The following is a 26,244-nucleotide window of genomic DNA, read 5'->3' as shown; positions in this document are numbered from 1 at the left end:
ATACATGCTTTGGCTGCAAGTTGGGGCAATTTGGATTAGGGGTTAGCAGCCCAGCAGCTCAGCAATATGTGGAAAGCCTGTCATCAGCTCCCTTTTGACACCTTAAACTCATACAGCACAAATATAGAGTAATATGTTGCTTCTAAAAAAAGTCTTGAGAGGCAAAAAAAAAAAAAAAAGTGCACCATATCGAATTGGATTTATGGTCCAGGAGGTTTCAGTGACTGGATTTTCGTAAAAGCAAGGATTTAGGGTGGGGTCTGGCCACTAACATGAGAGAAAAGACTGTAAATGATGATGTGGGGTAAAGGTCTCCAGTGCAGGGCCAGGTTAGAGGAGGTCACCTGAGGGTGATACAACCAGTCTGACGGTGTATCACCATCTGGTGGTCAAAAGATAAAGAGCACATTCAAGGCATCGTGGGAAAATCTTCAACATGGCAGCTGTTGTTAACTTTAAAGAAGTATATATGTCTTCAGACAGCGTGCAAGGGAGGACACGGTTAAACACCTGCAGGATAAGATAAATATACTGTGTATGAATATTAACACAAGGCAAACAAGAGATGTATTCTCTCTGTAACTATTCATGAGCTACAGTAGCTGGAACTAAAGGTGTGCTGTAACTCCTACATTAGATTCAGGCCTGAAATTCTAGATCATATAGATTTTCTTTCAATTATTAGGCTTTTTTGAATATTTGATAAATTTTCACCCAGGCACCAACTTCCAAACAGCTACTTTTGGTAATTACAGCACAACAAAACAACACGACCCAAGTTTAAAGCTGCAATATGTTGAAGTTTTGCACTGAAATGCCTTTATGTATTAAAATAACTACTCCTATGTTATATATATTGTTTTGGTTGAGATTTTTCAGTACCCCAAATATTTCCAACAGTTACAATCAGGACCATTTTGTCAAGAAACACAGATTTGTGGCTTTAAACATTTCTTTATTAGCGGTTATCAATTCGCACTTATTGCTGTTATTCATACATATATTTATATTACACGTTTCTACTCTATATGCAGATGAGGCAGGCATAATGCAGGGAGAAAAGCAGCAAAAAAACCCAGAGCAGAGCAGGCATCAATGACAATAGAATGTCATTGATAAAGTCAATAGTGGGATGAAGGAGGAGCTGGGGTGGAGGACGGTTGCAAGAGCAGCTTGCAGAGAGAGCAGCAGAGCATAGCCAGGCAAGAGCAGTATAAATATGGCAGAATGAAAGCGATTAGCCAATTGGATGCTTGCCGTCAGCTAATAAGGGCTTGTGTGAGATCAGCTGATCTCAACTGAACTAACTTTTTATGCTCAATTTGTGGAGATTAGTTTATAGTGATTAAAGGTCACATATTTAACCCCATAGAGACAAGTTTATATTGGTCTCAGAGGTCCCCAAAACATGCCTGTGATGCTTAGTGCTGAAAAATCATCCAGTATTGGATTTTTGCATGTCTAAAAAACACTCTGTTTCAGCCCTGCTCAGAACGATTCTCTGAGAGGAGAGCTGAACTTTCTTCCAAGCGGGGAGGGCCAAGCAAACCTGGGGGTGGGGCTAACTCCCAACATGACATCATGAGGGGAAAATCAGTATTTATTTTAGTCTATTTGATACAAATTTCAGACTGATGACTGATTCATTTTGTCACTTTTGATTCAATAATGACAATAATTACTGAGAAAAAATAGATACAAAAACACTTTTCATTGCAGACTCCTCAGGGGCCCCTCCCTGCTGTGGGCCCATGTAATCAGTACCCTTTTTTCCCCCGTGCTACACCCCTGGTCCTGATCCCCACTTTGGGAACCATGTATTAAGGGATAATTGAAAAAAAATCGAGCTGAAAGAGCTGTTTAGATTTTTGTCTTAACAGTGAAAGACAGAGAGGTACAAAGTGCACTTCCAAAGAGTTCAGGACATTCTCCTTTTAATATTTAAGATGATCCCCAGAAGCAGGACATCACTAAGTGAGTCAGTAACTTCACTCATGGTGCAAGAGTCTAATACCCACTGAAAGCACAGGATGATTGTCAGTTAATGTAAATACAGTTTTTAAAACTACTTAGAATGATTTAGTACTGTTTACTTAAAACTAACAATGAGTTCTATTCAGAAAAGAGTTCAGAAAAAAGACCTGTAACAGTTGTTTTGGATTTTTAAGTTGACACAACCCAACATTATTTATCAGCCTTTAACTTTTCCATCTTACAGTGAGAGACTGAAGGGTAACTTTGATCCAAAAAAGTGAACTACCATAGAGTCCAGTGTATCATCCTTGCTGTGTTGAAGTTGGTCATCACAGGCATGACTTCACTAACTGAGTGGGTAACTTCACTCATGGTGTTAAAGTGTGGAATTCTTGAAAAACTATGCAGATCAAGGGATGGTTGTCAAAAAATTACTTGGAATGATTGATGACTGTTTACTTAAAACTAAAATATGCTCCATTTACTCAGAAAAATCAAACTGAAATAGCTGTTTTGGATTTTTGAGTTAACCCAACTCAGTTTTTCTTAACAACCCTCAGCTGTTTAGATATGTTTTAAACATTATAACCTCTACAAACTGCTCCAGGATGGTGCCAAAATGATAAAGCTGAAGACAATTGAATGTAGGACTCTGTTAGGACATAATTTCCCATTTAAGTAGTCTTTTAGAATTAAATACTTTGAAATATTGATAAGTGCTGCTTACATATACCAGTAATTATTGACCTACACTTGAGTTATGGAGTTCTGATGTATTTTTGTGATAGAAAACTGTAAAAAGTTTCCACCTGTTTGATTCCACTCCAGCCCTGTAAGGCTTTTCTATTCACCTGCAAATCAGTGAAATTGTTCATTATCCTCTTTTCAGCTGTCTTCACAAAGAAGCTGTGATTCATGCTACACTTCATTGGAGCACATAAGGAAACGCTGCTGCTGTCCACATGACTCATCTGCAGAAGTGTGTAATTGAGTCCCTTGTTGTGCAGCAGGTGATGCGCATGACTTGGAGGTTGGACTTCCTGGGGAAACGCGGGGTTCTTTTGATGAATTTGGCGTAGGAAGGGTGGATCTCTTCACATGAAGTCCGCCATGTGGGTGGAAGCTGTTGTGGGGGCTGTGATCTCACAAAGGCAGCTTTTCCGCCAACCAATCCCTCGCTCGCTGTTTGGACTGTAGCCCGGCCCCCTTTGGATCACCCTCCTTCTCTCTCTCTCTCTCTCTCTCTCTCTCCCTCTCATGTGTGTGTCATGCACAGCCTCTCGCCCTCCCTCTCATACACACACTTCATGCTCCGTCATAGTAGGAATTTTCCACTCAGCAGCAGGAGAACATTGCGGCCAGCTGTGCTGTCAATTGAAGTACATGGTCCAATCTCAAAGACTGTCTGCAGAAAATCTCTCTCTTCGAGGCTCTTTTTTAAAAATTCATGTGCATATCCACACACGTGAGTGATGAAAGGAACATCATGTGATGTGGCAAGAGCAGGAAAACTCTTCATTTCCATCTCTGACTGTGCTCTATTCCTTGCAAACATGACTCTATGTGTTTACAAGGAGTGTGGGACCCAAAGGAGACAAGATGGCCTACTAATGCCCCTCCCTCCTCTCCCTCTTTCCCTCCCTATACGCCCTCTCTCCTCCTAAACAATCTTACATGGATCAGCTCCAACCGTCTGTCTAATCCACACAGTCTCTCCCTCTTTTGTGCCATGAGTGCTCGCCATAGAAATCACGTCTAAACTCTCGAGAACATCAAGGACTGGCGTGTACATGTACCATGTGTTCTGTATACATTAAAGGCCTCTTATGTAAGTGTGAGCCCACCCCTCCTCCCCTTCCTGTTGCCCATACATTTCCCTGCATGCACTCAAATCAGGTCAGGTGAGGACGGCGGATGGAGAGATATGCATTGGAAACATATACGTAATCCTGTAAGCCTACACCACACACAGGAGGTTAAGGAAAGGAACATTCATTATAAACATTGGATAGATCCGTGGCAGTGTGCAGAGTGGACAGAGGGAAGGAAAATAAATAGATTCTATACGATTACGGGGGGAGAGTTTTGCTTTCAAACCTGTTTGGTTCCATGATTAAGACACATAAGTAACTTCATAGCTTTTTAAACATCATGTTTACGCTGATGTTAATACCAAATGTTATTCCAAAAGGACATTTGGGTGCTTCCAAACACGCCATAAAGCCTGAAGTATGTGGAGCTGATCCTGGCCTCTGCTGGGCCATGGTTGTTTTTCATGTGTTGGGCCTGGCCCCTTCACTTCAACCCCTCCAGGGCCTCACATGTAAACTCACAAGTCACCCCTGTTAAACTTGGCAAAAATGTAAAGAGCCAAGACAAGGAAATAATAGACAACTCCTATAAAAAGTTAGGACACTAGATGTGTAGAAAAACAGAATGCAATGGTTGTCAAATCTCATAAATCCACATTTTATTTATGATAGAACAAAAACAACATATCAGATGTTGAATCTGAGACATATTACCATTTCAGGAAAACAAATAGCTCATGTTGAATTTGCCAGCAGCACATCTAGGGACAAGGCCATGTTCACCAGACCTGTTGACTTGTTGTTGGAGTTTTTGGAGAGGAATGTTGTCCCATTCTTGCCTGATGTAAGATTCTAGCTGCTTCATTGCTGGATTTTTTGTTTTATGATGCTCCAGAAGTTTTCTATTGGTGCAATGTCTGGACTGCAGCCAAGCCAGTTCAGCACCTTTACTCTTCTATTGTGAAGCCATGCTGTTGTGATGGATGCTGTATGTCAGTGGTCTTCAACAGGAGGCCCATGGGACATATCAGGCCCCTCAAAGCTCCCCATCCGGCTCCAAAATGATAATATAATTCTAAAAATATGAGGAGGAAAAAGTTGTGGTTTTTAGAGTATGTTCCATCTTAAATTCCAACTCTAAAAACAAAATCAACCCGAAAATCAACAATTTGTTTGAGAAATCCACTTGTATAATACTTATCAGTCCAGTCCTGATTAAATCTGCACTTTTCTGTGTCAAATTTACGCTTCAGGCTCTTGGAGAGTTCACTTTCCCTGCTGGAGAATCAAAACAATACATCTGCTCCCATATTTTTCACCAATCGGGATGCAGCAAATAAGCCTAAGCCCACTGATGGACAACATGGCAGCCCCAAAAATATCCGGCTAATATTTTCTAAATTCCCCCTTTTGCTGGCTGCAATATAGGCAATAGAGACCGATCTGAAAGAAAATACAACTTTTAATACAATATTGTGTTAATAAGATTAGTATATGACTTTTACTTTTGTTTAGTGGGAAGTCCGGCCCCCAGAAAGTCTGCTGAGAAAAAAATTGGCACGTGTATGAATGTAGTTGATGACCTCTTCCCTATGTGGTTTAGCATAGTCTTACTGAAATATACAAGGCCTTCCATGAAAGCCGCATTGTCTGGACGGGAGCATATGTTGCTCTAAAACCTCTCATCTACTTATCAGCATTGATAGTGCCTTTCCAGATGTGTAAGCTGTCCACTCCATAGACATTAATGCAGCCCCATACCATCAGAGATGCAGGCTTTTGAACTGATAACAAGCTAGATGGTTCCTCTCCTCTTCAGTCTTCAGGACACAGTGTCCATAGTTTTCAAAAAGAATTTCAAATTTTCACTCATGTGACCACAGAACAGTTTTCCATTTTGCCTCAGTCCATTTAAAATGAGCTTTGGCCCAAAGAAAACAGCTGCATTTCAGGATCATTTTCACATATGGCTTCTTCTTTGCATGATACAGCTTTAACTTGCATTTGTCCATGAGACAAGTGAACAGTGTTGACGGACGATGTCCGCAAGTATTCCTGAGCCCATGCAGCGATTTCCAGTGCAGTATCATGCCTGTTTTTTAATGCAAATTGAGCTTTTGCATACTTAGGTTTATGAAAGACTGAGCTAGAACAGTAGGGTTTATCTCACTTGAACAAAAAAATAAAATATAGTGTGTATGAAAAGTTTGGAGCTATAATAAATTTGCCTTTCAAGATACAGCTGGTTAGCTTCTTGCTATCTTGTCAGCAAGGTCAACCAGGAGAGCTGCAACGGTAATAATTTAGAGGAGGCTTTTCCCATTATACTGTGTATTTATTTAGTTTTTAGTGGACGTTCTTTCCATGTGGTCTCAAATATCTCAGAAATTGTTGCTCTTTATAAACTTCTTTTTATCTGCTTATTCCTGAATGAAACACAGAAAGTTGTCTTTAACTTGCTTGTGGAAATATATGCTGTTTAAAACACACTAACACATTTTTATGGACTGAAACACTCTAAAACACCTTAAGAAAAACAAACCAGACTCAATAAATCTACATTAATGAAGAAAACAAGGTTATTTTTTATGACTCCTAGAAAGGTGCTAAAGAAACTGTGCAGTATGAACCAACAGGCTGACTTTAAAGATATTTTATGGCAAGTTAGTCAATGATTTTACTATAAAGCATTTTAAAACACACAGGCACAGTCAGTGGGTAATAGAAGAGTGCCTAAGTTAACCTGGAAACAAACGGGGAATTAACAGCTAACCATTAATTAACATATAGAAGGTGATTAAGAGCTGAGTAATTACCCAGTGTGACGCTCTGCTTTACTATAGGGGGACAGGAAATGAGTAACTAACGACAGGCGACTGTAATGATTCAGAGTTGACTAACTACCTACTATAATGATGAACTTCAGTCGTTACACATTTAATAACCATTTAGTGCCCATACATGTACTTTAATACTGAGCTGGTCACCCTTCTGCAGCTGTAACAGCCTCCACTTTTCTTGGAAGGCTTTCCTTAAGATTTCAGAGTGTTTCTTAGAGCATTTATGAGGTCAGGCTCTGATGCTGGATGAGAAGGCCTGGCTCACAACCTCTGTTCCAGTTCACCCCAAAGTCTTGACGAGGTTGAGGTCAGGATTCTGTGCAGGCCAGTTCTTCCACATTGAACTCATCAAACCATGTATTTATAGTCCTTGCTTTGTGCACTGGGGCACAGTCATGCTGAAATTGACAAGAGCCTTCCTTCCCCAAACTGTTGCCACACAGTGGGAAGCATAGCATTGTCTAAAATGTCTTGGGATGCTGAAGCATTAAGATTGGCCTTCACTGGAGATAAGGGGCCTAACCCTAACCCTGATAAACAGCCCCATACCATTATGCCTCTACCAAACTTCACAGTTTGCACAATGTAGTCAGGCAGGTAATGTTCTCTTGGCATCCACCAAAATCCAGACTCAACCATGTGACTGCCAAACAGTGTGTGTTACACCACTCCATCCAACGCTTGGCATTGGACTTGGTGACATGAGGCTTGCATGCAGCTACTCAGCCATGGAAACCCCTTCAATGAAGCTCCTGCCGCACCGTTTTTGTGCTTACATTAATGCCAAATGGAAGTTCAGAACTCCTCAGCTCTGCAATCAGCAGAGCACTGGCCACTTTCATGCACCATGTGCCTTAGCCGTGCTGTGATTTCACATGGCCTTCTGCCTTGTGGCTGGATTGCTGTTGCTCCTAAACGCTTCTGCATTTTAATTATATAACTTACAGTTGACTGTGGAGCATCCAGCAGAGATGAGCTCTTCAGAACGACCCATTTTGTATTACAAATGTTTGCATATGGCCAGATAATTTTGTTCATATGTATGTTTTAAGGTTGCAGCCTGCACACATGGGTGCCAAATCTACCAAACCAGTTTGGTTTCTTGAAAATTTAAAGTGGACTGCCCCTGAAATCTTACTGATTTGGTTGCTCTCATGTGCACCTCACAGCAGGAGACAATTAAAGGTGTTGTGTGTGTGTGTGTACTTCTAAATGAGGCAAGACATGACTGACAAAAAAAAAAATGTGGAATTGGTGGATGACGCAACAGAACCCGACGTATGGTCTGAGGGCATTAATGTTTGCCTTTATATCAATGCTTTCTTTAGTTACACCCATTCATTATATCAACAAAACTGCAAAGAACATTCTGGTGACCAGGAAACATAATGAATCGCTTTCCTTCTGTCCTTGGAGATTGCACTGATAGCATGCATACAACCTGTGGCTGTGTGCCAGTTGCAGGATATGAACATCAACACCCCTCCCACTTGTTTACAGTGAATTTTCTTGAATATTTCCTGCTGCTTTCACACATGCATCTCACCCTGGTAGTTTTCATTAGTTTTGTGCATGCACAAAAACACCAGGGTTGTTACTGCTAGAGCATAAGTGTAAGACACTTGTCCTTCATTAAACAATCAACAATCCAGTATTGCACTGATTTTTATATGTTTGTTTACTTTATCTTAGCAGGAGAGAGGCTGACGTAAGAGCTACTTTATGAGATACTGTAAAAAATGTAAAAACCTTAATAAATTCCAGATTATATTTTTAACAGTACATGGGGGGAAATGCTTGAAATATCAAAAATGCATTGACTTGGAAGAGATCTCTGAGGAAAGAGGCCCCATCTTTCCATTAAAGCCTCGGCATGAGAATCCATTACTTCCAAAGATGCAAAATGTATGCCTTTTAAAGAAGCTGGATGTGGAGTGTGAGAAAGAAGAAATGAAGTGAAAATAATGGCCAAAGATTAAGGGGGTTCATCCAGTGGAGTAAAGTGTACCGAGACGCATGCAGACATAATCTCTCAGGTTTACTCCCTTTCAGAATGGAGAAACTTCAGAGGCTGTTTTGACATCAGAATCATACAGAAACTTATCAACAGAGCGCTGCTTAATTCCTGATCAGGAAACCTTTAGAAAGTGTGTTTATAGACGGGTAATGAGGATTAAATTTAATAAGGAGATTAGAGGTAGGGGGCCTGAGAGGAAAGAGCGAAGCTAGACAGCGATGGAGGGGAATATGTAGAGTAAACAGACAGAGGACGGAGTGTGCGTGTGGGTGGGAGGGTCCATAGGCTGGGTCACTGAGTTGAGATGTACTGGAAGGTATATGCAGGGTTATCCCAGGGCAAGGGGAGGCAGGCTGTCTACCATGTCCTACATACCAGCCTGTACTCCCAGATTAACACTCAACACCTTATATAATACATTCTGATGACCCTGACAGCAAAGTGATACAGTGTGCAAGCCTGATTTACTGGTCTGCACTACTTCCCATGGTTGAAAAACTTGTTAGCGAGTGCAAAACTATGAATCATGGCTGTATGGACTGACATTTTGTGTACAGGCCGAGATAAAAGCAGAGATAACGTCCTGCGGGAAGCCTGAGTTAAGTGCTTCAGATTGCATGGGTTGATTTATTGCTTTATTCTGCGTACTTCGAAGCCAGAGTTCATGTGTCTGGTTAATTTTTCAAGGAATATTTCTGTCTTTGCTCAACACTTTGTTTTTTTGACTACAAGTCATAATTTGACACACAATACATGGCCAAAAATGTACAGCACTGGAGATTTTTGAGCATGATTGTGGAGATTTGCTCCCATGAAAGCAGAAATAATTCATATTTAAAGTGGAGCATGATTCATCTCAAAAATTTTGGAGGGGTTAAGGTTCTGTGGAGGCCATTTGAAGAGGGGAAAATCACTTCATAGTGGATCAGGAATATCTTCTCCAAAATGTATCCACAAAGTTGGAAAAAACATAATGTCATTGTATGTTATAGCGTCTTTATTCTCTGAAAGACAGATCATCAAGGTTTTGTATTTTTCATTAGTTTTATTTAGCCATTAAAGTAGAAATAATTCAAATTAGGGCTTTCAAGATTGATTGCACTAATAGTGATTAATTAAGGTCCAAAATTAGTGCGTTCATTCGTTTTTAAAATTGTGATTAATCACATGATTGATTGTCCGAATCAGCACACTTGCTCTGAAGCAGCAGTGTTCATTTTAGCTGCAGTTTTAAATGATAGTTGTACTCTGTGTCTTTAAACTAAGATGACTTTTAGTTTTAGTCACGTTTTACTCATTTCTAACCTTTATAGTCTAGTTTTAGTTGACAAAAACTCAACATTTTAGTCCAGTTTTAATCATAAAGAGTCCTTAAATTTAGTCTTTACCTTTAGTCAAGGCTTATATTTTCTTTTATCAATTCATATAACATGCATTATAGTTCACTCTTACTACTTTGGAGTTATCTAAAATAGACTTATGCACTGTGAACCTCGACAAGTTAAATGTTAAAGACCCTGTAAAGTGAAATACAAAATGTGTGTCATAACACACTCGATATGTTGGAATATGGTTGCTGTTAACATGTGAAACAATGAGATCTACATTTGACTGAATTTTGGATTTAGACCATTTTTCACCTCTTTCCTGGCTGGGTTTAATGTGGGCGGGGCAAATATGTGGACTGGTGATGCCACTAGCCCACAGTGAGGAATGACTCCGCCCCTCTAACACTACAATATAAAATCACAGAGCAGTTCATCTCAGTACAGCTTGTTGTTAGCTGATGTCACTGGCTTTATTGAAAGTTAACAGTTAGTTTAATGCTGTTTTGTTGTTCATTGTGAGGTAAAATTTCCCCAAATCTATCAGCTACAGTAGCCTATGGATCATTTAAAGCTTCATAACAGAGATTCAAGCCAGAAAACAAACTTTATCTCTGCTCTGGCACAGAGCCAGGCAGCTGCGCTCTGATCATAAGGTCAACATAAGGTCAAGGGGCAGACTGATAGCGTGAGAGCTTTCCTCCATTCAGATTGTAGCATTTTTCAAATTTGGGAAGATCGTATTTCTCCTGAGTGGGCGTGGCTTCATCTCATTCAACAGACACGCCCACACCACCCTAGAGCAGATTTTACAGCCTCATTTTTCATGATTTTAAAGCTTCATTTCATTAACTTAGAGATGTTTTATTTGTCTGAAATTTAACCTGGGGGTTCATAACACAGTGACCTGTCATACAATAAACCTAAATGCAGATTTATTTTCACTGCACAGAGTCTTTAAACATTAGAGGGAAGCGATTACCTAAAGATAATAAGCAATAGCCATCTCAAAAAATAGTTTATGTTAAGTAGCAGGTACTTAGAAATTTCACAGTTTTACTTGTACATTCATGTTGGGTTAATGTCACTGTCACTATTGCTGTCTGACTGAGAGGGTAACTTCACTCATGGTGCAACACTGTCTAAGGCCCAAAGACCTCCTGGGAAAACTCTGCAGATTGAGGGATGATTGTCAAATAATTTCAGTACAATGACAAAATTGAAAAATGATTTAATACTGTTCACTTAAAACTAGAAACATTTTCTGGTGACTCAGAAAAATTGAACTCCTAACTGTTAATTTTAAAGTTAATAAAACAATTCTTTTTTGTTTGGTGTCACAGTGTGTAAATACTGGTGCACCTTAAGTGTACAGTAAAGAAATAGCCCAACAGTCCAACACGCACATTTCAGTCTTTGATTCTCTGTAATGAAAACTAAACTCACTTTTCATTGGGGATTTTATCACCAAAGATCTATTTTAGCAAGTCTTAGTCTCGTCTCCCCCTTGAAAAAAATGGTAGTCAACTAACATTCTAAGTCATTGTTTTAGAAAAAAAAAAGAGCAATGAACACTGTGGCATTTTTGTTAAATTTTCTAAAAGTAGGTTAAACCATGTTAACTCCGTCAAAGGTTCAGTTCACTGGGGTCACATCTGAGCAAAGTAAAAGAAGAAAAATGCTTCCATGTCTAAAATATCTCAAGCACATAAGACCTGATAAATTTTTCATGCAATGTAACAAATTATTTAGGCAACATGGCTATGCTAGACTTAATGTACCTCTGCTATGCATCCCAGGGGCCACAGCTGAATCTGTAGGGCCACAGAATATAAAACACTAACAATTATGCATGGTTTTGGAAAGATTGTTTTGGAACACAACAATAGAAAATGCCAAACACAATCATATCAGCGCTGAAATCAACTAAGATGTGCATTGAATAAACATGTAACATACACAATTCATTAAACACAGAATAGAAGCCAAAAGGGGAAACATATGCAGTTGGCCAATCTATATTTCACAACGTAAAACTAACATACACAGACGCGGTTTGTTTTATGTACATTTTAATAAGAGACAGATTTTTGTGCTCTGGTGCCAAACCTCAAATGATAAATTGATATTTCACAGTAGAAACTGAACTCAAAGGCCATTGGACGGATATAATAAACCATTGTGAGGGCTTTCAGCGCCATCCTGAGGCACAGAGAGCGAAAACTGACAGGCAAAACCCCAGCCGTTTAACAGTGATGACGTAAGGATTGGCTGAACCAATAGCGTAGCACGTTCGACAACGCAGCACGTAAGAAATAGAAGGCGGATGTTGCCCCAATCCAATATGTCCGCCGTCGTTTGCGTTGCTTGAACAAAACAAAGCTCGTGGAGGATGGCAGACGGCGGGGTTGAGGAGCTTTCAAAGCTTGAATATTTGTCTTTGGTGTCCAAAGTCTGCACGGAGCTCGACAACCATCTGGGAATAAGTGACAAAGATTTAGGTGTGTATTTTTAGGCGGAAACAGCCGCCGTAAACTACTCTCTGAGCTAACTGGCTAGCTAATGCTAAGTTAGCCACAGTGCTGTCTCTTCAAACGGTTAACAGCGTGTTTTTCTGTTGGTTGATTTTCACTCTTCTTGCTGATTTAAACATTCTATCAACCCATTAACTGTTAATAATTGTAAAGGAAAATACATCGCTTCGACTAAGTTGACTTCAGATATTATGACTTGGCTAGCTTAACTTACCGAGCATTGAATTTCCTCTTAATAAATGTTGTTTTAATGTTTCACAGCTGAATTTGTCATCGACCTCGCCGAAAAACAACCGACTTTTGACGGATTTAAGGGGCTTTTGATCAAAAATGGAGCTGAATTCACCGTAAGTTGAAGTTTAAGGCCTGCAGATTGAGGGACAGCTTGCCTCTAAAGTTAATTGTGCTTGAAACTTTAATTTTCTTGTCTGTTTTGTCATGTTTAGGATTCTCTCATCAGTAATTTGCTCAGGCTCATCCAGACGATGCGACCTCCATCCAAGGCATCGACTAGTAAAGGTAAGAAAACGTAAACACTGGACTAACCAAGTCACAGATCTAGTCATCACTTCCGAGGCGATATCAAGGGGGAATCCACTAGCAATGTTTTACTAAAATAAAATTCTAGGCAACATTCCCCGTTGACGCTCACAGTAAAATGATCACTTTGACTCCCAACTCGCAAAGTGAAAGACCAATACGATGCTGTAAAATAATACTCATTACAGTATCTTCAGTGTTGTATGAACACTCAGGCTTACTGACACCTGACACTGGTACATCAGTATTGGTCTGCAATACTGTGGAATAGTTTCTTGAATATTATTTATGTGTGGCCTGTAACTTAACTGCTACATACCTGCAGTATCTCTGTGCATTGCCAAACATTATTTCCTCTCACATTCTTTTCTTGTTGATAATAAACAATTGAAATAATCAGTTTTTTTTTTGTTTGTTTTTTTTCATTTCAGCCTCTGATGCTTTGGTCAAGCCGAAGTCAGAGAAGGATAGGTTAAAGGAAATGTTTCCAGCACTGTGCAGAGCAAATGATCCAGCACCAAAAGTAAGTTGCGTAAAATAAACACCAGAAGCAATTTCACTACTTAGAAAACTAAAATTGTAAAAGAAAAAAAAAACATTATTTTGTTTGTCTGATCTTTTCAGAAGCTTCTAGATGAAGATGATGTGAAAGTTGCAGCCGATGCCATGAAAGAGCTGGAGATGTTTATGCCCAGTGTCAGTGGTACGGACTCCAAAGTTAGCAAGAGCAGGTAGGTTCACTTCAGATACCTTTCATGTTTTTACTTGCCCTCCTGAAATAAGATTTTTTTTGCAGGCATTCTTTGTTTGCTTTCATTTTTCTTCTGAAAATACAAATATTAGCTTAGAGACACTTAATATATTAACATTATTGAGTGAATTGAATTAGTTTTATTGAATTAAAGACGGGTTTAAAATATTTTTCTCTTGCAGGTCAGAAAAGAGCAGACATCGAAGTCGCAGCAGAAGCAGAGAAAGGGACAGACACAGAGACCGAGACAGAGATCGGGACAGGGACAGAAAGAAACGGCATCGTACCCGTTCCCGCTCAAGGTCCAGGTCTCGTTCCAGAGATCGTGATCGTCACAGAGAGAGAGATAGAGACAGAGATCGTGGCAAGAGAAGAGACAAATCTTCACGCTGGTCAGAGCGCTCACCAAGCCCCAGAAAAGACCAAGACAGAGATTCTGATCGCTGGAAGGACAAACATGTGGACCGTCCTCCACCAGAGGAGCCTTCTGTTGGTGACATTTACAACGGCAAAGTCACCAGTATTATGCAGTTTGGATGTTTTGTTCAGCTGGAGGGGTTAAGGTGAGTAGAAAGTCACCAAAATGATTTTAGCAGCACACTTGGAATTTTAAAGTAGCCAACTGCTTACTAATCAAATGTCCTGTTCATTCCTAAAATCTGCAGGAAACGATGGGAGGGTTTGGTTCACATTTCTGAGCTGCGTAGAGAAGGTCGAGTAGCCAATGTGGCAGATGTCGTCAACAAAGGCCAAAGAGTCAAGATCAAGGTGCTCTCGTTCACTGGCTCCAAGACCAGCCTCAGTATGAAGGTAAGTACAGCAGGCAGTAAAGCTTTGAACTAAGCTGCAGTTTATCTTGGTAAACAAAAGCAGTTGTGCTGTGTGAGCTTTTTTAAAGTTATGTAATAAAGATCTAATTTTACAAGCCTGTAGTCTTCTCTCCGTTTGGACTGTAACCTCTTGCAATGTTATCATATAATCTTTCTGTTGACGTTTTTCCCAGGATGTGGACCAGGAGACAGGAGAAGACTTGAACCCCAACAGAAGGAGGAATGTTGGCCCAGATGGAGGAGAGGAGATCAATATGAGGAACCCTGACCGACCAAGCAACCTGAACCAGGGCCACGCACCTGAACTGGAGCAGGATGACACCCTGGAGCGCAAAAGGCTTACCAAAATATCTGACCCGGAGAAGTGGGAGATCAAACAGGTGGGATAATGAAGCATTACACAAATTAAAAGTGGCATTTGTTGACTCTCCAGTTTTTCCATGTGTACCCATGCTCTTTTTCTCCCCCCAGATGATTGCTGCCAACGTTTTGTCAAAAGAGGAGTTCCCTGATTTTGATGATGAGACGGGGATCCTTCCCAAAGTTGATGATGAGGAAGGTAAGAGATTTGAAATGCAGCTTTTCATTGTAGTCTTGTGTCATGTGTTCTTACAAGATATAATTGTGAGTGGACTTCTTGCTAAGAGATCATGCTTGTTTTCAGATGAGGATTTGGAAATTGAGCTGGTTGAAGAGGAGCCTCCATTTCTGAGGGGACACACCAAACAGAGCATGGACATGAGCCCTGTTAAGATTGTCAAGGTGAGGTTTATGCATGGAGTATTTATGCACACATGCAAATATTTCATATAAACATCACATGAGAGCTCAATCAGATATTGAGGAAAAAGCGAGCATCTTATAGTAAGTTATTGAAAATCAAATTTCTGGTCTATTTATGCCAAATTTTTAATTCATTGCACACTGTAATAGAACAGCTGCATTAAATTGTTTATCATCTTTCGAAAGAGGATCCAGGCACTTCAATCAAGGAAAATATTAAAACGAGGAAGGGAATACTTTAAAAGCCTTTATTATAACAGCCAACTCTTTTAAAAAGCCAACATGTTATAACTCCTAGGTCTTCATCAGGGCAAAGAGACTGTGATGTGGTTTCCTCTTTTTATATTGGACATTACTTCTCCCTGTTGTCCAAGAGCACCCAACTTTGTTCCTCCTCTTCCGCTTCAGCCACATTGAGCTGCCAGTCGCCCCCCTTTGTTAATCATGTTTATTTGGAATATTATTTACACTGCAAAACTTCAAATCTAAGCAAGCGGATTTGTCTAATGTCTTGTCAGATATATTTCATCAAACTTATTTCAAGGTTCTTGAATTGTCCCCCTGGGGACTGATAAAGTCTTTTGATTTTGCAATAAGCAACATTCACTGTTACTGGGCTGGTTTGGATTCAATTCTATTCAATTCAAAACCCTTTATTTGTCCCTGGGAGGACGATTAATAGCCAGAGAACTTGCTCTAGAATAGAGACTCTGGTTCCACTATGGCACCACCTCCAGGGTCCAGGGAAAAGAACCTGTTGCGTCCCTGCGATGGGGGACTGTGTGCTTATTAGAGCTGAACGATTTGCAAAAATAATCTAATTGTGATTTTTTTCCCCCCAATTTTGCGGTTGTAATTTAATATGCAATTATCATTAGGTTCCTCATCTTATGTATTTTTCACAACAAAATTAAGCAATAAATCATTCTATATATAACGTACTTTCAGTCCAAACATGCTCATCCTACATTTAACCATTTTATTGCAAAATGAATACTTTACTTGGCAGGAAAGGCTCTGTTCCAAAGATGTTCCCTTGGTTAGTTAAGCAGCATGCTTTGACTCCCAGGGAACATCTCGCGTGAAACCCCCATATAGATAGATACATTTATGACAGTGTGTATTGAAAACAATGAAATTATTTCAGAAGAAATGAAGACATAGTATCATGAATCTGATTATGAGGGTGCAACAAGCTGTAAGCTATAAAGGAAGAGGCTGGCGTGGAGAAGGAGAATTATTGCCAGCCAGCAGCAGCAGCAGCAGTGTGGTGAATCAGCAATGATGAAGGCAAGGATTAGTAAAAAGCAGTCATATTTAAATGGACCACTATGTGACACTTGAATGTTTGCAAAATGTGCATCAAATCTCTGCTGCAAATAAAAATGAATACATCACACTGGTATTTTGACACATTTAAAGTTAAAAAAAAATATTGAAACTCAGCGATTTGTAAATTGCAGCAGGCCATATTGGGATTTAATCTAATTGCAATTAATTGCCCAGCCCTAGTGCCTATGCCTTTGACTGGGGGTGAAGTTTGGAGTGTACACGACTCAAAAAAGTGCCTTTTTTGAACAACAAAGTATAAAATGAGACTGAAAGACAACATTGCAAGTCAAACATAGATCTAAAAGCAAAACAGCAGGGATCTGAGGAGAAGCTGAGCTGTCTCCTGGCTGTACAGGCCTCCGATAAAGGAAGTTGGAGTGAGCTATGAGCAGCATTCACAACTGTAAACAAACCAGAATGACAAAGTGAAAGAAGAGTGATGAGGTTGGTGCTGTGAGATGAGACTGTGAGACAAAGGAAAAGTTGGTTGAGCTCTTGCACTAACACCCTCTCCTTTGTGATGTGCTGTACTGCAGTGATCATCAACTGGTCAGAGGGCCACATCAGGCCCCCAAAGCTTCCTGTCTGTCCCACTGAAGATTATTAAAATCTGAAAATGTGAGGAGGAAAATTATTAGAAACATGCAAACTCCATTAAGAAATATTGTGTCTGTTAAGAGGTTAAGAGGATTTAAACCAGGGCTTCTTGCTGTGAGGAGATAGTGCCCACTACTACACCACTGTGCAGCCTGCTTATAATAACTGAGATTTCTGATGAAAAATTGCACTAGCACACTTTTATTCTTATTTGTTTTTTGCAGTGTAATGACTGACTCGGGAGTTCTTCAGCAAACTTTTTCAATTAAATTAGGTACACACTGCTCATTTATCCCACTATTGACCTCTGTTTTCCTCTTCACACAGAATCCAGATGGCTCCCTGTCTCAGGCGGCCATGATGCAGAGCGCTCTAGCTAAGGAGAGACGAGAGCTGAAGCAGGCGGCTCGAGAGGCAGAGATGGACTCCATCCCCATGGGGCTCAATAAACACTGGGTCGACCCGCTGCCAGATGGTTAGAAATCCATTAGATGTGCACATTAAGTAATTTCTAAGACACAAATGTTGATGCTGTGTAACTGTTTATCAGATCAGTTTGCAGAAACATCTCTACCAGCTTGAGTTCTGCTTATCAATCACATTCATTTCATGGCTTTTAAGTATATATGTCACTTGTTCCTGTGCTCTTTGCAGCCAGATTGCATCCCAGAATGCATTATGATAATTAAAGCTGTGTGTTTGGCTTTTGTTATAAAAAACACAGCATGGTCTGAGTCAGTCATGTTCTATGATGGCAGGCTGCATCCCTCAGGCGAGTCAGAATTGTAGATGCTTATCTGGCTTCCTGGAGCCTGTTTCTGTCCGGATGGAAAAGTCCTGCAATGTTTCTTTGCTCTTATATGCCCTCCATGGCCCCAGGTGGTGGAGAATGTTTCCAAAAGTGTCACTTATCCTGCTGTAACAGTGCTGATCTGGCAGTGACATAGCTCTTAATGTGATGAGATTTTAGCTGTTAAAACAACGTTTTTCAAGAACGCTTCTTCTGTCTCTTACAGCCGATGGGAGGCAGATAGCAGCCAATATGAGAGGCATTGGCATGATGCCCAACGACATCCCAGAGTGGAAGAAACATGCTTTTGGGGGCAACAAGGCCTCGTATGGAAAGAAGACCCAGCTCTCCATCCTGGAGCAGAGGGAGAGTCTGCCCATCTACAAACTGAAGGAGCAGCTCATTCAGGTTTGTAACGCTTTTAATAACAAAGCCCAGAGGGAGTCTTTTCAGATGCTTCACACGAGAGGTTGTAATTGATTCTGATTAGATTCAACTGAAAATGTGATTACCCTTTAACAAGCAGCTGTGCACGCTTTGAGATACACTAAAAGGAACATCTGCCAAATGCAAATTACCAGATTCCCCCAGTTTTGGTAATTTGTGCTTGTATGCAACTGACAAAGTGATATTAAATAACTGTAACACAAATCTGGCTGAAGCTCAAATAGGGTATTAAATCCATGATGCAGCAGATTAAACCATTACTCTGTCAGCTATTTTTGACATGTTTGTTGATATCAAAGAGCAATGAAATGCAGAAGCAGAAAAGACTACTTTTTAATATTTGCTCAACATCTTTTTCTGTTACAGGCCGTCCATGACAACCAGATCCTGATTGTGATTGGTGAGACGGGGTCTGGTAAAACCACACAGATCACTCAGTACCTGGCAGAGGCTGGTTACACCACTAGGGGAAAGATCGGCTGTACACAGCCTCGTCGTGTGGCCGCCATGTCAGTCGCCAAGAGAGTCTCTGAGGAGTACGGTTGCTGTCTAGGACAAGAGGTAGGTCTTTCATCTTCACTTTAAGAGGTTATCCTACAGTTTGCCTGTCAATCAGTGTAGCGATGAGGCATGTGGAATTATAAGGTGACTATTAGGGTAAAGTCAGGGTGAAAATCACTGCTGGTTGTGTTCACACATGCAGCTTGCCCAGGTAAATTCAAGTCATTTTGTTTTGTGCAAGTATGAATTGGGCCCATTTGATGATAACAATGGCTAAATCTCAACATTGATCATTTGCATTGGTTTAGTTCAATTGCACAATGGTTTACCTGTACATCTTTTGGTCTAGGTGGGTTACACAATCCGTTTTGAGGACTGCACCAGCCCCGAGACCGTGATCAAGTACATGACAGACGGTATGCTCCTGAGAGAGTGTCTGATCGACTCTGAACTGGGCCAGTATGCAATCATCATGTTGGATGAAGCTCACGAAAGGACAATCCACACTGATGTCCTGTTCGGTTTGCTCAAAAAGGTAAGGAAGATAAGAGCTGGAATTATTCGGCTAGAGAGGAAACTTTTGTAAACACTTACACTGCTCTTGTTTTTATTTCTCTCAGACTGTACAGAAGCGCACAGACATGAAGTTAATCGTCACATCAGCTACTCTGGATGCTGTGAAGTTCTCTCAGTATTTCTATGAAGCTCCCATCTTCACCATCCCTGGAAGAACATATCCAGTGGAGGTTCTTTACACCAAAGAGCCTGAGACAGATTACCTGGATGCTAGTCTCATCACAGTCATGCAAATACATCTAACAGAGCCTCCAGGTAGGATTTTAAATCTTTGACTCACTTTCTTCCCACTGGAAGGGCTTGAAATCATTTCAACTCTGAATTAATTTGTCTTGTCTCCATTCAGGTGACATCCTGGTGTTTCTGACTGGTCAGGAGGAGATTGACACAGCTTGTGAGATCCTGTATGAGAGGATGAAGTCTCTGGGTCCAGATGTTCCTGAGCTGATCATCCTACCTGTTTATTCTGCTCTGCCCAGTGAGATGCAGACCAGGATTTTTGACCCTGCGCCTCCAGGCAGCAGAAAGGTGCAGACACTCAACAGTAATCTGTTGCATTGCAAAGTTGTTCAGTTTAAAAATGGTAGCTGTGGCTGTTAAACAGCAGTGATATAGCTCTGTAAATTAATAACGTTAAGATCCAGAGTAGAAGCTGCACCAATATACAAGATGCAGTTTATTTTTGGGCCTCTCTCAGCATGAAAAAGTTTTAAACTGTCTTCCTGACCTATGATTTCATCACTATCTAATGTGCACTTTCTGTGCAGCTCTTAAAGTGCTATCTGCTTTTATCATTCAGAGGTAAAATTCCTGCTGCCTAGTGATACGGTTGTTGAGCACTCAGCTTACATTGATATTTGTGAAATATATCCCCACAGCTGACGAGTTGTGCTGCCCACCTTCGCTGGTCTTTTGTCTTTAATGGAGGAGTCTTTTCAATCAAAGCAGCACGTCAAAAAGTTTACAGACTTGACCGTTAACCACTGTTTTCTTTGAATTAAGGATTATGACCTTAATAAAGGGGAAAAGATATAATGGTGGCAGCTCAGTTGTGCTATGAATGCTGGATCTCAGTGATATATACAGGGATATCAGTTGCACGTACAGCACTGTGCAGAACTTTAAGCCATGTTTGGGCAAAAAAGTGTGGCTGACGTAAGGCGTGTAATGGCAAGTTAGCCCACCTGAGGGCAGAAAGGAGGAGTTGCTCTAGATGTCCTTGTATATTACCAGGAGCATGGGGAAAATCTGTTGAAAAAATGACAAAGTCTGCACCTCTAGGGTGGAGTAAAGGGTGGGTGTGGCAAGTAAGCACAGCCTAAGGTACCATGCTAGCGAGTAGTGGGGTTTCCATGAGCCCCTGGTTGTGCTATTGATGTCCCAATGACCCGAAAAGACCACTGGCGGTCTCCAGGGTTGAAAAGGCATGGACAAAAGAAATGCCATCAAGCTTGACCTTAGCTGACATTGGGCCCCATGATGCCTAAAACGAATGCACAGGACTGAACATGTTGGACCTTCTGCTGTTGAGTCTTAATGACCTGCAGTGCCAGTTTTAAGGCTGATATTACAAATTAAAAATGGGAATTTCTTTTGCTTCTGCTCGTCCAAAGGTGGATGATTCAACGGACTCTTTATCACGATCAAATCTAAGTAAAAAAACTCCAGCACACAAGTCATTTTTAGCATTTTAATAACATTGAAACATTATGTTTTTTGCACCTTGTTATATTGCAAAAAGTGACTTCTGTGCCCCACTTTCCTCCTCGGATGACGTGATGTATTCCTATTGAACATTTTTAGAGAAAGTGTTAAATCATATTTCTCCCTCATAGGTTGTCATCGCCACAAACATTGCAGAGACCTCTCTGACCATCGATGGAATCTACTATGTGGTGGATCCTGGCTTTGTCAAACAAAAAGTTTACAACTCTAAGACCGGAATCGACCAACTGGTGGTAACGCCAATCTCACAGGTATGATAGGATTTTAAAGAACCCAAGCTTTTACTTGATTTATCAGTGTCCTCAATGCTAAATGGTACTGAATTTTATGAAAATGATTATGAATTTTAGGCCCAAGCCAAACAGAGGGCAGGCAGAGCTGGGCGAACAGGTCCAGGAAAGTGTTACAGGCTCTACACCGAGAGAGCCTACAGAGACGAGATGTTAACAACAAACGTGCCTGAGATCCAGAGGACTAACTTGGCCAGCACTGTGCTGTCTCTCAAGGTAAACAACAGGTGGAAGCAGACATACTTGTCTCACTTAAATCCTCTTCACTCACAATGTACTTTTAGAGATTTGCGTTTTTAGTTTTTCGGCATTAAGTTCAGGTTTTGATTGAAACATTTAAGATATACACTGTTTTTTTGTTCTTACATTAATGTTTCCTTGACCAGGCGATGGGCATCAATGACCTCCTGTCCTTTGACTTTATGGACGCTCCTCCTATGGAGACTCTGATCACAGCCATGGAGCAGCTCTACACTCTTGGAGCTCTGGATGATGAAGGCTTGCTCACACGGCTTGGAAGAAGGGTAAAGGACTATAAACTTAACTTTTTTCCCTTAGGTGTTAAGTGCCAGATTTTCTTTGCCAGTGTATCTGTTGTGTTTCCTTAGTTTTTTAAATATTTGTTAAATCATATCTTGTCTCCTGCTTGCTTCAACATGATTTTCTCTCTGTGTCTGTCCTCTAGATGGCTGAGTTCCCTCTGGAGCCCATGCTCTGTAAGATGCTGATCATGTCCGTCCATCTGGGCTGCAGTGAAGAGATGCTCACCATTGTGTCAATGCTGTCTGTGCAGAACGTCTTCTACAGACCTAAGGTATGCCTGACACTAAACCCCGAATCTAACGTGTCTTAATACCCTTTTTGAAAATCAACAATTCATCCTGATTATTTCAAGTGTTCCTTCAGTATTTAGGTAAGTCTGCAACATTGCTTTGCTTTTCAAAGTCCACTGAAACTAATGACAGGTGGCAGTTGTAGCTCATTGGTTATGTCTGTGCACCCCATGTACAGAGGTTGTTGTCCTCAAAAGGACAGCCAGGGTTCAGACCCAGCCTGTGGCTCCTTTTCTCTGTCATTTTCCCCTCTCTTTCCCCAGTTTCCTATTTTTTGATTCAGAGAAAAAAGATAAAAGCCCAAAAGTAAATCTTAAAAAGAGGGAAAAGAGAAACCAAAGACTAACCTTGCAAAGCCAATGGATTGGTCGGATTCCATGTTTGTCGTCGGGTAGATCCATCTGGCGAGGCTTCAATCTGAAATGTCGTTCCCACTTGGAATGATCGAACCGTCTGCTTCATTTAAGGGGAAGGAGCCTTTAGTAAAGGTTGTGGTTTAGTTGAAGTGACTGCAAGCCTGCAGGGGTGGGTGGTATGAAAAACATATCACTGTATCACAATTTTTCTATGGCTAGATCGCAATCTTGGATTTTATTGTGATGTTTATTCCATTTTTAAACAAAGTTTGTAAATTAATGACCAAAATCAACCAACATATTCCCCATATATTTTTTAAATGCACACATTCTGTGTTTACAAGTCGAGTTTTTTTTTCTTTTTCATCTGCAAAATCCTGCTGGTCAATGCATAAAATATTTTTGAAATTTGCTATTTCCTGGTTTGCACCATCAGGTAACAGGGTCTGTTTATTTTCCTGCATTCTCTTCTGTTTTATTGAACTTCAGTTTTTTGCACCACTTTAAAAAGATCATTTGTGCATTTTTTTGTGTTTTTAAATCTATTTAAGTGTTTTAAGGCACACTTTCACAGGGGTTTTTTATTTTAAAGCACATGGATCATAACAGAATTCCTTTAGCTTTAGCTTTGCACAAGTAGTCTGTTCATATGCAATATGTAGTTTTATATCACAAGGTTACTTCAGCCTTTTTTATAGGATAGCATAATGAGCAAATATGAACACAACCCAGAATGATCGATTTCTGAGACACGTGGTTATGCTGTAAAGAAGTGAGTGCATTTTACTTGAACATAATCTTTATTTTTATTTATAAAGCGTTGGGGAAAACATTTATTCACAGAGTGGCGACATATTTGTGTTACACTCGTACCCGTTTGCTGATCACAATTAAAGAGAAGAGGAGGGAGATGCGGACTGGGATCTTGCAGCAGCATGCATGTAGGCTAAAGAAACAAAATCAATGATTAAGAATAACAATCAATATCTGGACCTTGAGGACATCGCTGTCTCCCTCTGCAAAAAGGTGCCGATATCATTAAGCGTTACTCTTCATTCCGTTATGCTGACAGGTAAATCTCTAGTAGAGAGGTGAAAAGGCTTGCAAATACAATTTTATAATTCAACAGCTTGAGCAGATCCTCGATGCATTCGATTTCTTCATGATCTGAGATTGTCCTAACGGGCACCCATACAAGCCTGTTAACAGTGGTGACCGGTAATGACATTAGCATGAATATAGGATATAGTAACAGTTTTACCAGAGCTGGACAACATTTCTTTATTAAAAAAGAGCACAAAATCACACTGAAAGCTTCTATGGGTGGAAAAGATTTTTTGCACTTCGTCAGACACACTTCCGCAAGATTTCAAGACCAACTAGTTCCATTGATAGGGATGTGACAGACAGGTTAGTCCAATCAACCGCTGAGTTGTTGATTTTCCCTTTGAAAAATCTGCCCCACCCTAAAATTGTCTGAGGTGTTGCCTAGAAGGATGTGAAATATATGCCATGTAATGCATTTGTTAAAATGTCAGGTTAAACAACAACAGGATGTGAAAAGAGTTTATAAGTCAAACTATCTTGAACATAAGATAGTATGTAAAATAGTAAATGTTTTTTTCAACTTTTCTTTCTAGACTACTGTGTCCAAAGTTTCTTTTTATTTTCTCCATGTTGAAAAGTGGATTGCTGTTTTGCAATTTTGCAGATAGATGCAAAAAAATTTAAACCAAAGTAATTTTTGTCTCCTTTTTATGCTTCTTAAAAGTATTTGCTCTGAGTTTTCACCATGGATACCATCCGTATGTTTCATCTTGTGTTACAGGACAAGCAGGCTCTCGCTGACCAGAAAAAGGCAAAGTTTCACCAACCTGAAGGTGATCACCTCACGCTGCTGGCTGTCTACAACTCCTGGAAGAACAACAAGTTCTCCAACCCCTGGTGTTATGAGAACTTCATCCAGGCTCGCTCGCTGCGGAGAGCTCAGGACATCCGCAAACAGATGCTGGGAATCATGGACAGGTTGTTAGGATTACAATGCAAACAAAGTAACTTTTGATAACTTAAAGTGAAATAAGACTTATATGTCCAACATGCTTTCTCCTCTTTAGACATAAGCTAGATGTAGTGTCTTGTGGTAAGGCAACAGTGCGAGTCCAGAAAGCCATCTGCAGTGGTTTCTTCAGGAATGCAGCCAAGAAGGATCCTCAGGAGGGTTACAGAACGCTCATAGACCAACAAGTGGTTTACATCCACCCCTCCAGTGCTCTGTTCAACCGGCAGCCTGAGTGGTACGACCACAACCCTCTTTAAACTCTCTTTAAACTTTTGAAAAATACTTTATTAATGTGCAAATGTGACATTCTGCTTCTGCCCCTCAGGGTTGTGTATCACGAGTTGGTGCTGACCACTAAGGAGTACATGCGAGAGGTGACCACCATCGACCCGCGCTGGCTGGTGGAGTTCGCTCCCGCCTTTTTCAAAGTGTCCGACCCCACGCGCCTCAGCAAGCAGAAGAAACAACAGCGCCTGGAGCCTCTGTACAACCGCTATGAGGAGCCCAACGCCTGGAGAATCTCTCGTGCTTTCAGACGCCGTTAAGTCTGTTGTTATTAATGTGAAACTTAAATGTTTTGACAGTGATGACATAAACAGATACAGCACGGGACATGCGATCAGAGCCGGCTGGTTTATATCTGTTTCATCACAAATGGGCTGTTTTCACTCGTCTGTTTTAAGTTGTACACATTGTACAGTTTCCCACCAGTGAACCTAAACTGTCCTGGCTGATTTGGGGGCAATTTTAGTGTCATTATTTTAGAAAAAAATGGAGCACTAATGCATAAAGAAGAGGAAAACTTCCACATTTGCCTTTGAGACAGTTGTTTTAAAGATAATCTTTTATGAGGAGATTCTACAAAAAAAGTGGACTATTTATTTTGGTATTGTGTAAATTGTAACCGCGCAATGTTTAGCTTGAATATGACCTGATAGAAATGTAAACGGACCTTTTTATTTTACAGTCAGACCTTTAAGAATGGACAACTGGTTTGTGTTTGAAAGATTTTGTACAATGACTGAGACCAGTTTCACATGCTAGTATATCTTAAGTTGCTCTGTGAGACTGGTCAGTGTAAAATATGTCATCATTAAATGGTAAATTTTCTTAAGTCTGGTTTATGTTCTTTAATTTTGTTCTGTAATTTTGTAGCCATTTGTTACTCATGCAACCCAACGAGATAAAATGATCAAGCAAAAAAAAGACATAAAAGAACAACATACAATGGCAGCACACTTTAAGCTGAGTAGAAAGGATTTAAGCTTTAAAAAATTATGTTTTCATCTAATACAGTTAAGGTCGCTTAGCTGACCGCATTAGTTTTAGTGAT

The 26,244-nt window shown here is 40.4% G+C and overlaps 1 protein-coding gene across 1 annotated transcript; it reads left to right on the top strand.

Annotated features, from left to right (window-relative positions):
* The first annotated feature begins 12,291 nt into the window (after nucleotides 1–12,291).
* dhx8 (DEAH (Asp-Glu-Ala-His) box polypeptide 8) lies at nucleotides 12,292–26,025 on the top strand. The gene is made up of 23 exons (XM_041815112.1): nucleotides 12,292–12,468; nucleotides 12,763–12,848; nucleotides 12,948–13,020; nucleotides 13,473–13,564; nucleotides 13,666–13,772; nucleotides 13,975–14,355; nucleotides 14,458–14,602; nucleotides 14,796–15,002; nucleotides 15,094–15,181; nucleotides 15,287–15,384; nucleotides 17,662–17,809; nucleotides 18,351–18,532; nucleotides 18,938–19,132; nucleotides 19,422–19,607; nucleotides 19,693–19,903; nucleotides 19,995–20,176; nucleotides 21,484–21,624; nucleotides 21,724–21,879; nucleotides 22,050–22,187; nucleotides 22,349–22,477; nucleotides 24,681–24,877; nucleotides 24,967–25,146; nucleotides 25,237–26,025. Exons 1-23 carry the CDS (start codon nucleotides 12,360–12,362, stop codon nucleotides 25,454–25,456), a joined length of 3,651 nt encoding a protein of 1,216 aa, XP_041671046.1. The 5' UTR covers nucleotides 12,292–12,359; the 3' UTR covers nucleotides 25,457–26,025.
* The last annotated feature ends 219 nt before the right edge of the window (nucleotides 26,026–26,244 follow it).

This window comes from Cheilinus undulatus, linkage group 20, assembly GCF_018320785.1.
Source record: "Cheilinus undulatus linkage group 20, ASM1832078v1, whole genome shotgun sequence".
Lineage (NCBI taxonomy): Eukaryota > Metazoa > Chordata > Actinopteri > Labriformes > Labridae > Cheilinus > Cheilinus undulatus.
The sequence above is the reverse complement of the archived record's forward strand: the minus strand, read 5'-3'. Positions and strand labels throughout refer to the sequence as shown.

Bases quoted from the DNA above. Each gene is read 5' to 3' on its own strand.
- dhx8 (XM_041815112.1), top strand. From the start codon at position 12,360: ATGGCAGACGGCGGGGTTGAGGAGCTTTCAAAGCTTGAATATTTGTCT. The intron at 21,625-21,723 runs GTATGATAGGAT...TATGAATTTTAG, and splicing joins TGGTAACGCCAATCTCACAG to GCCCAAGCCAAACAGAGGGC. The intron at 21,880-22,049 runs GTAAACAACAGG...TTCCTTGACCAG, and splicing joins GCACTGTGCTGTCTCTCAAG to GCGATGGGCATCAATGACCT.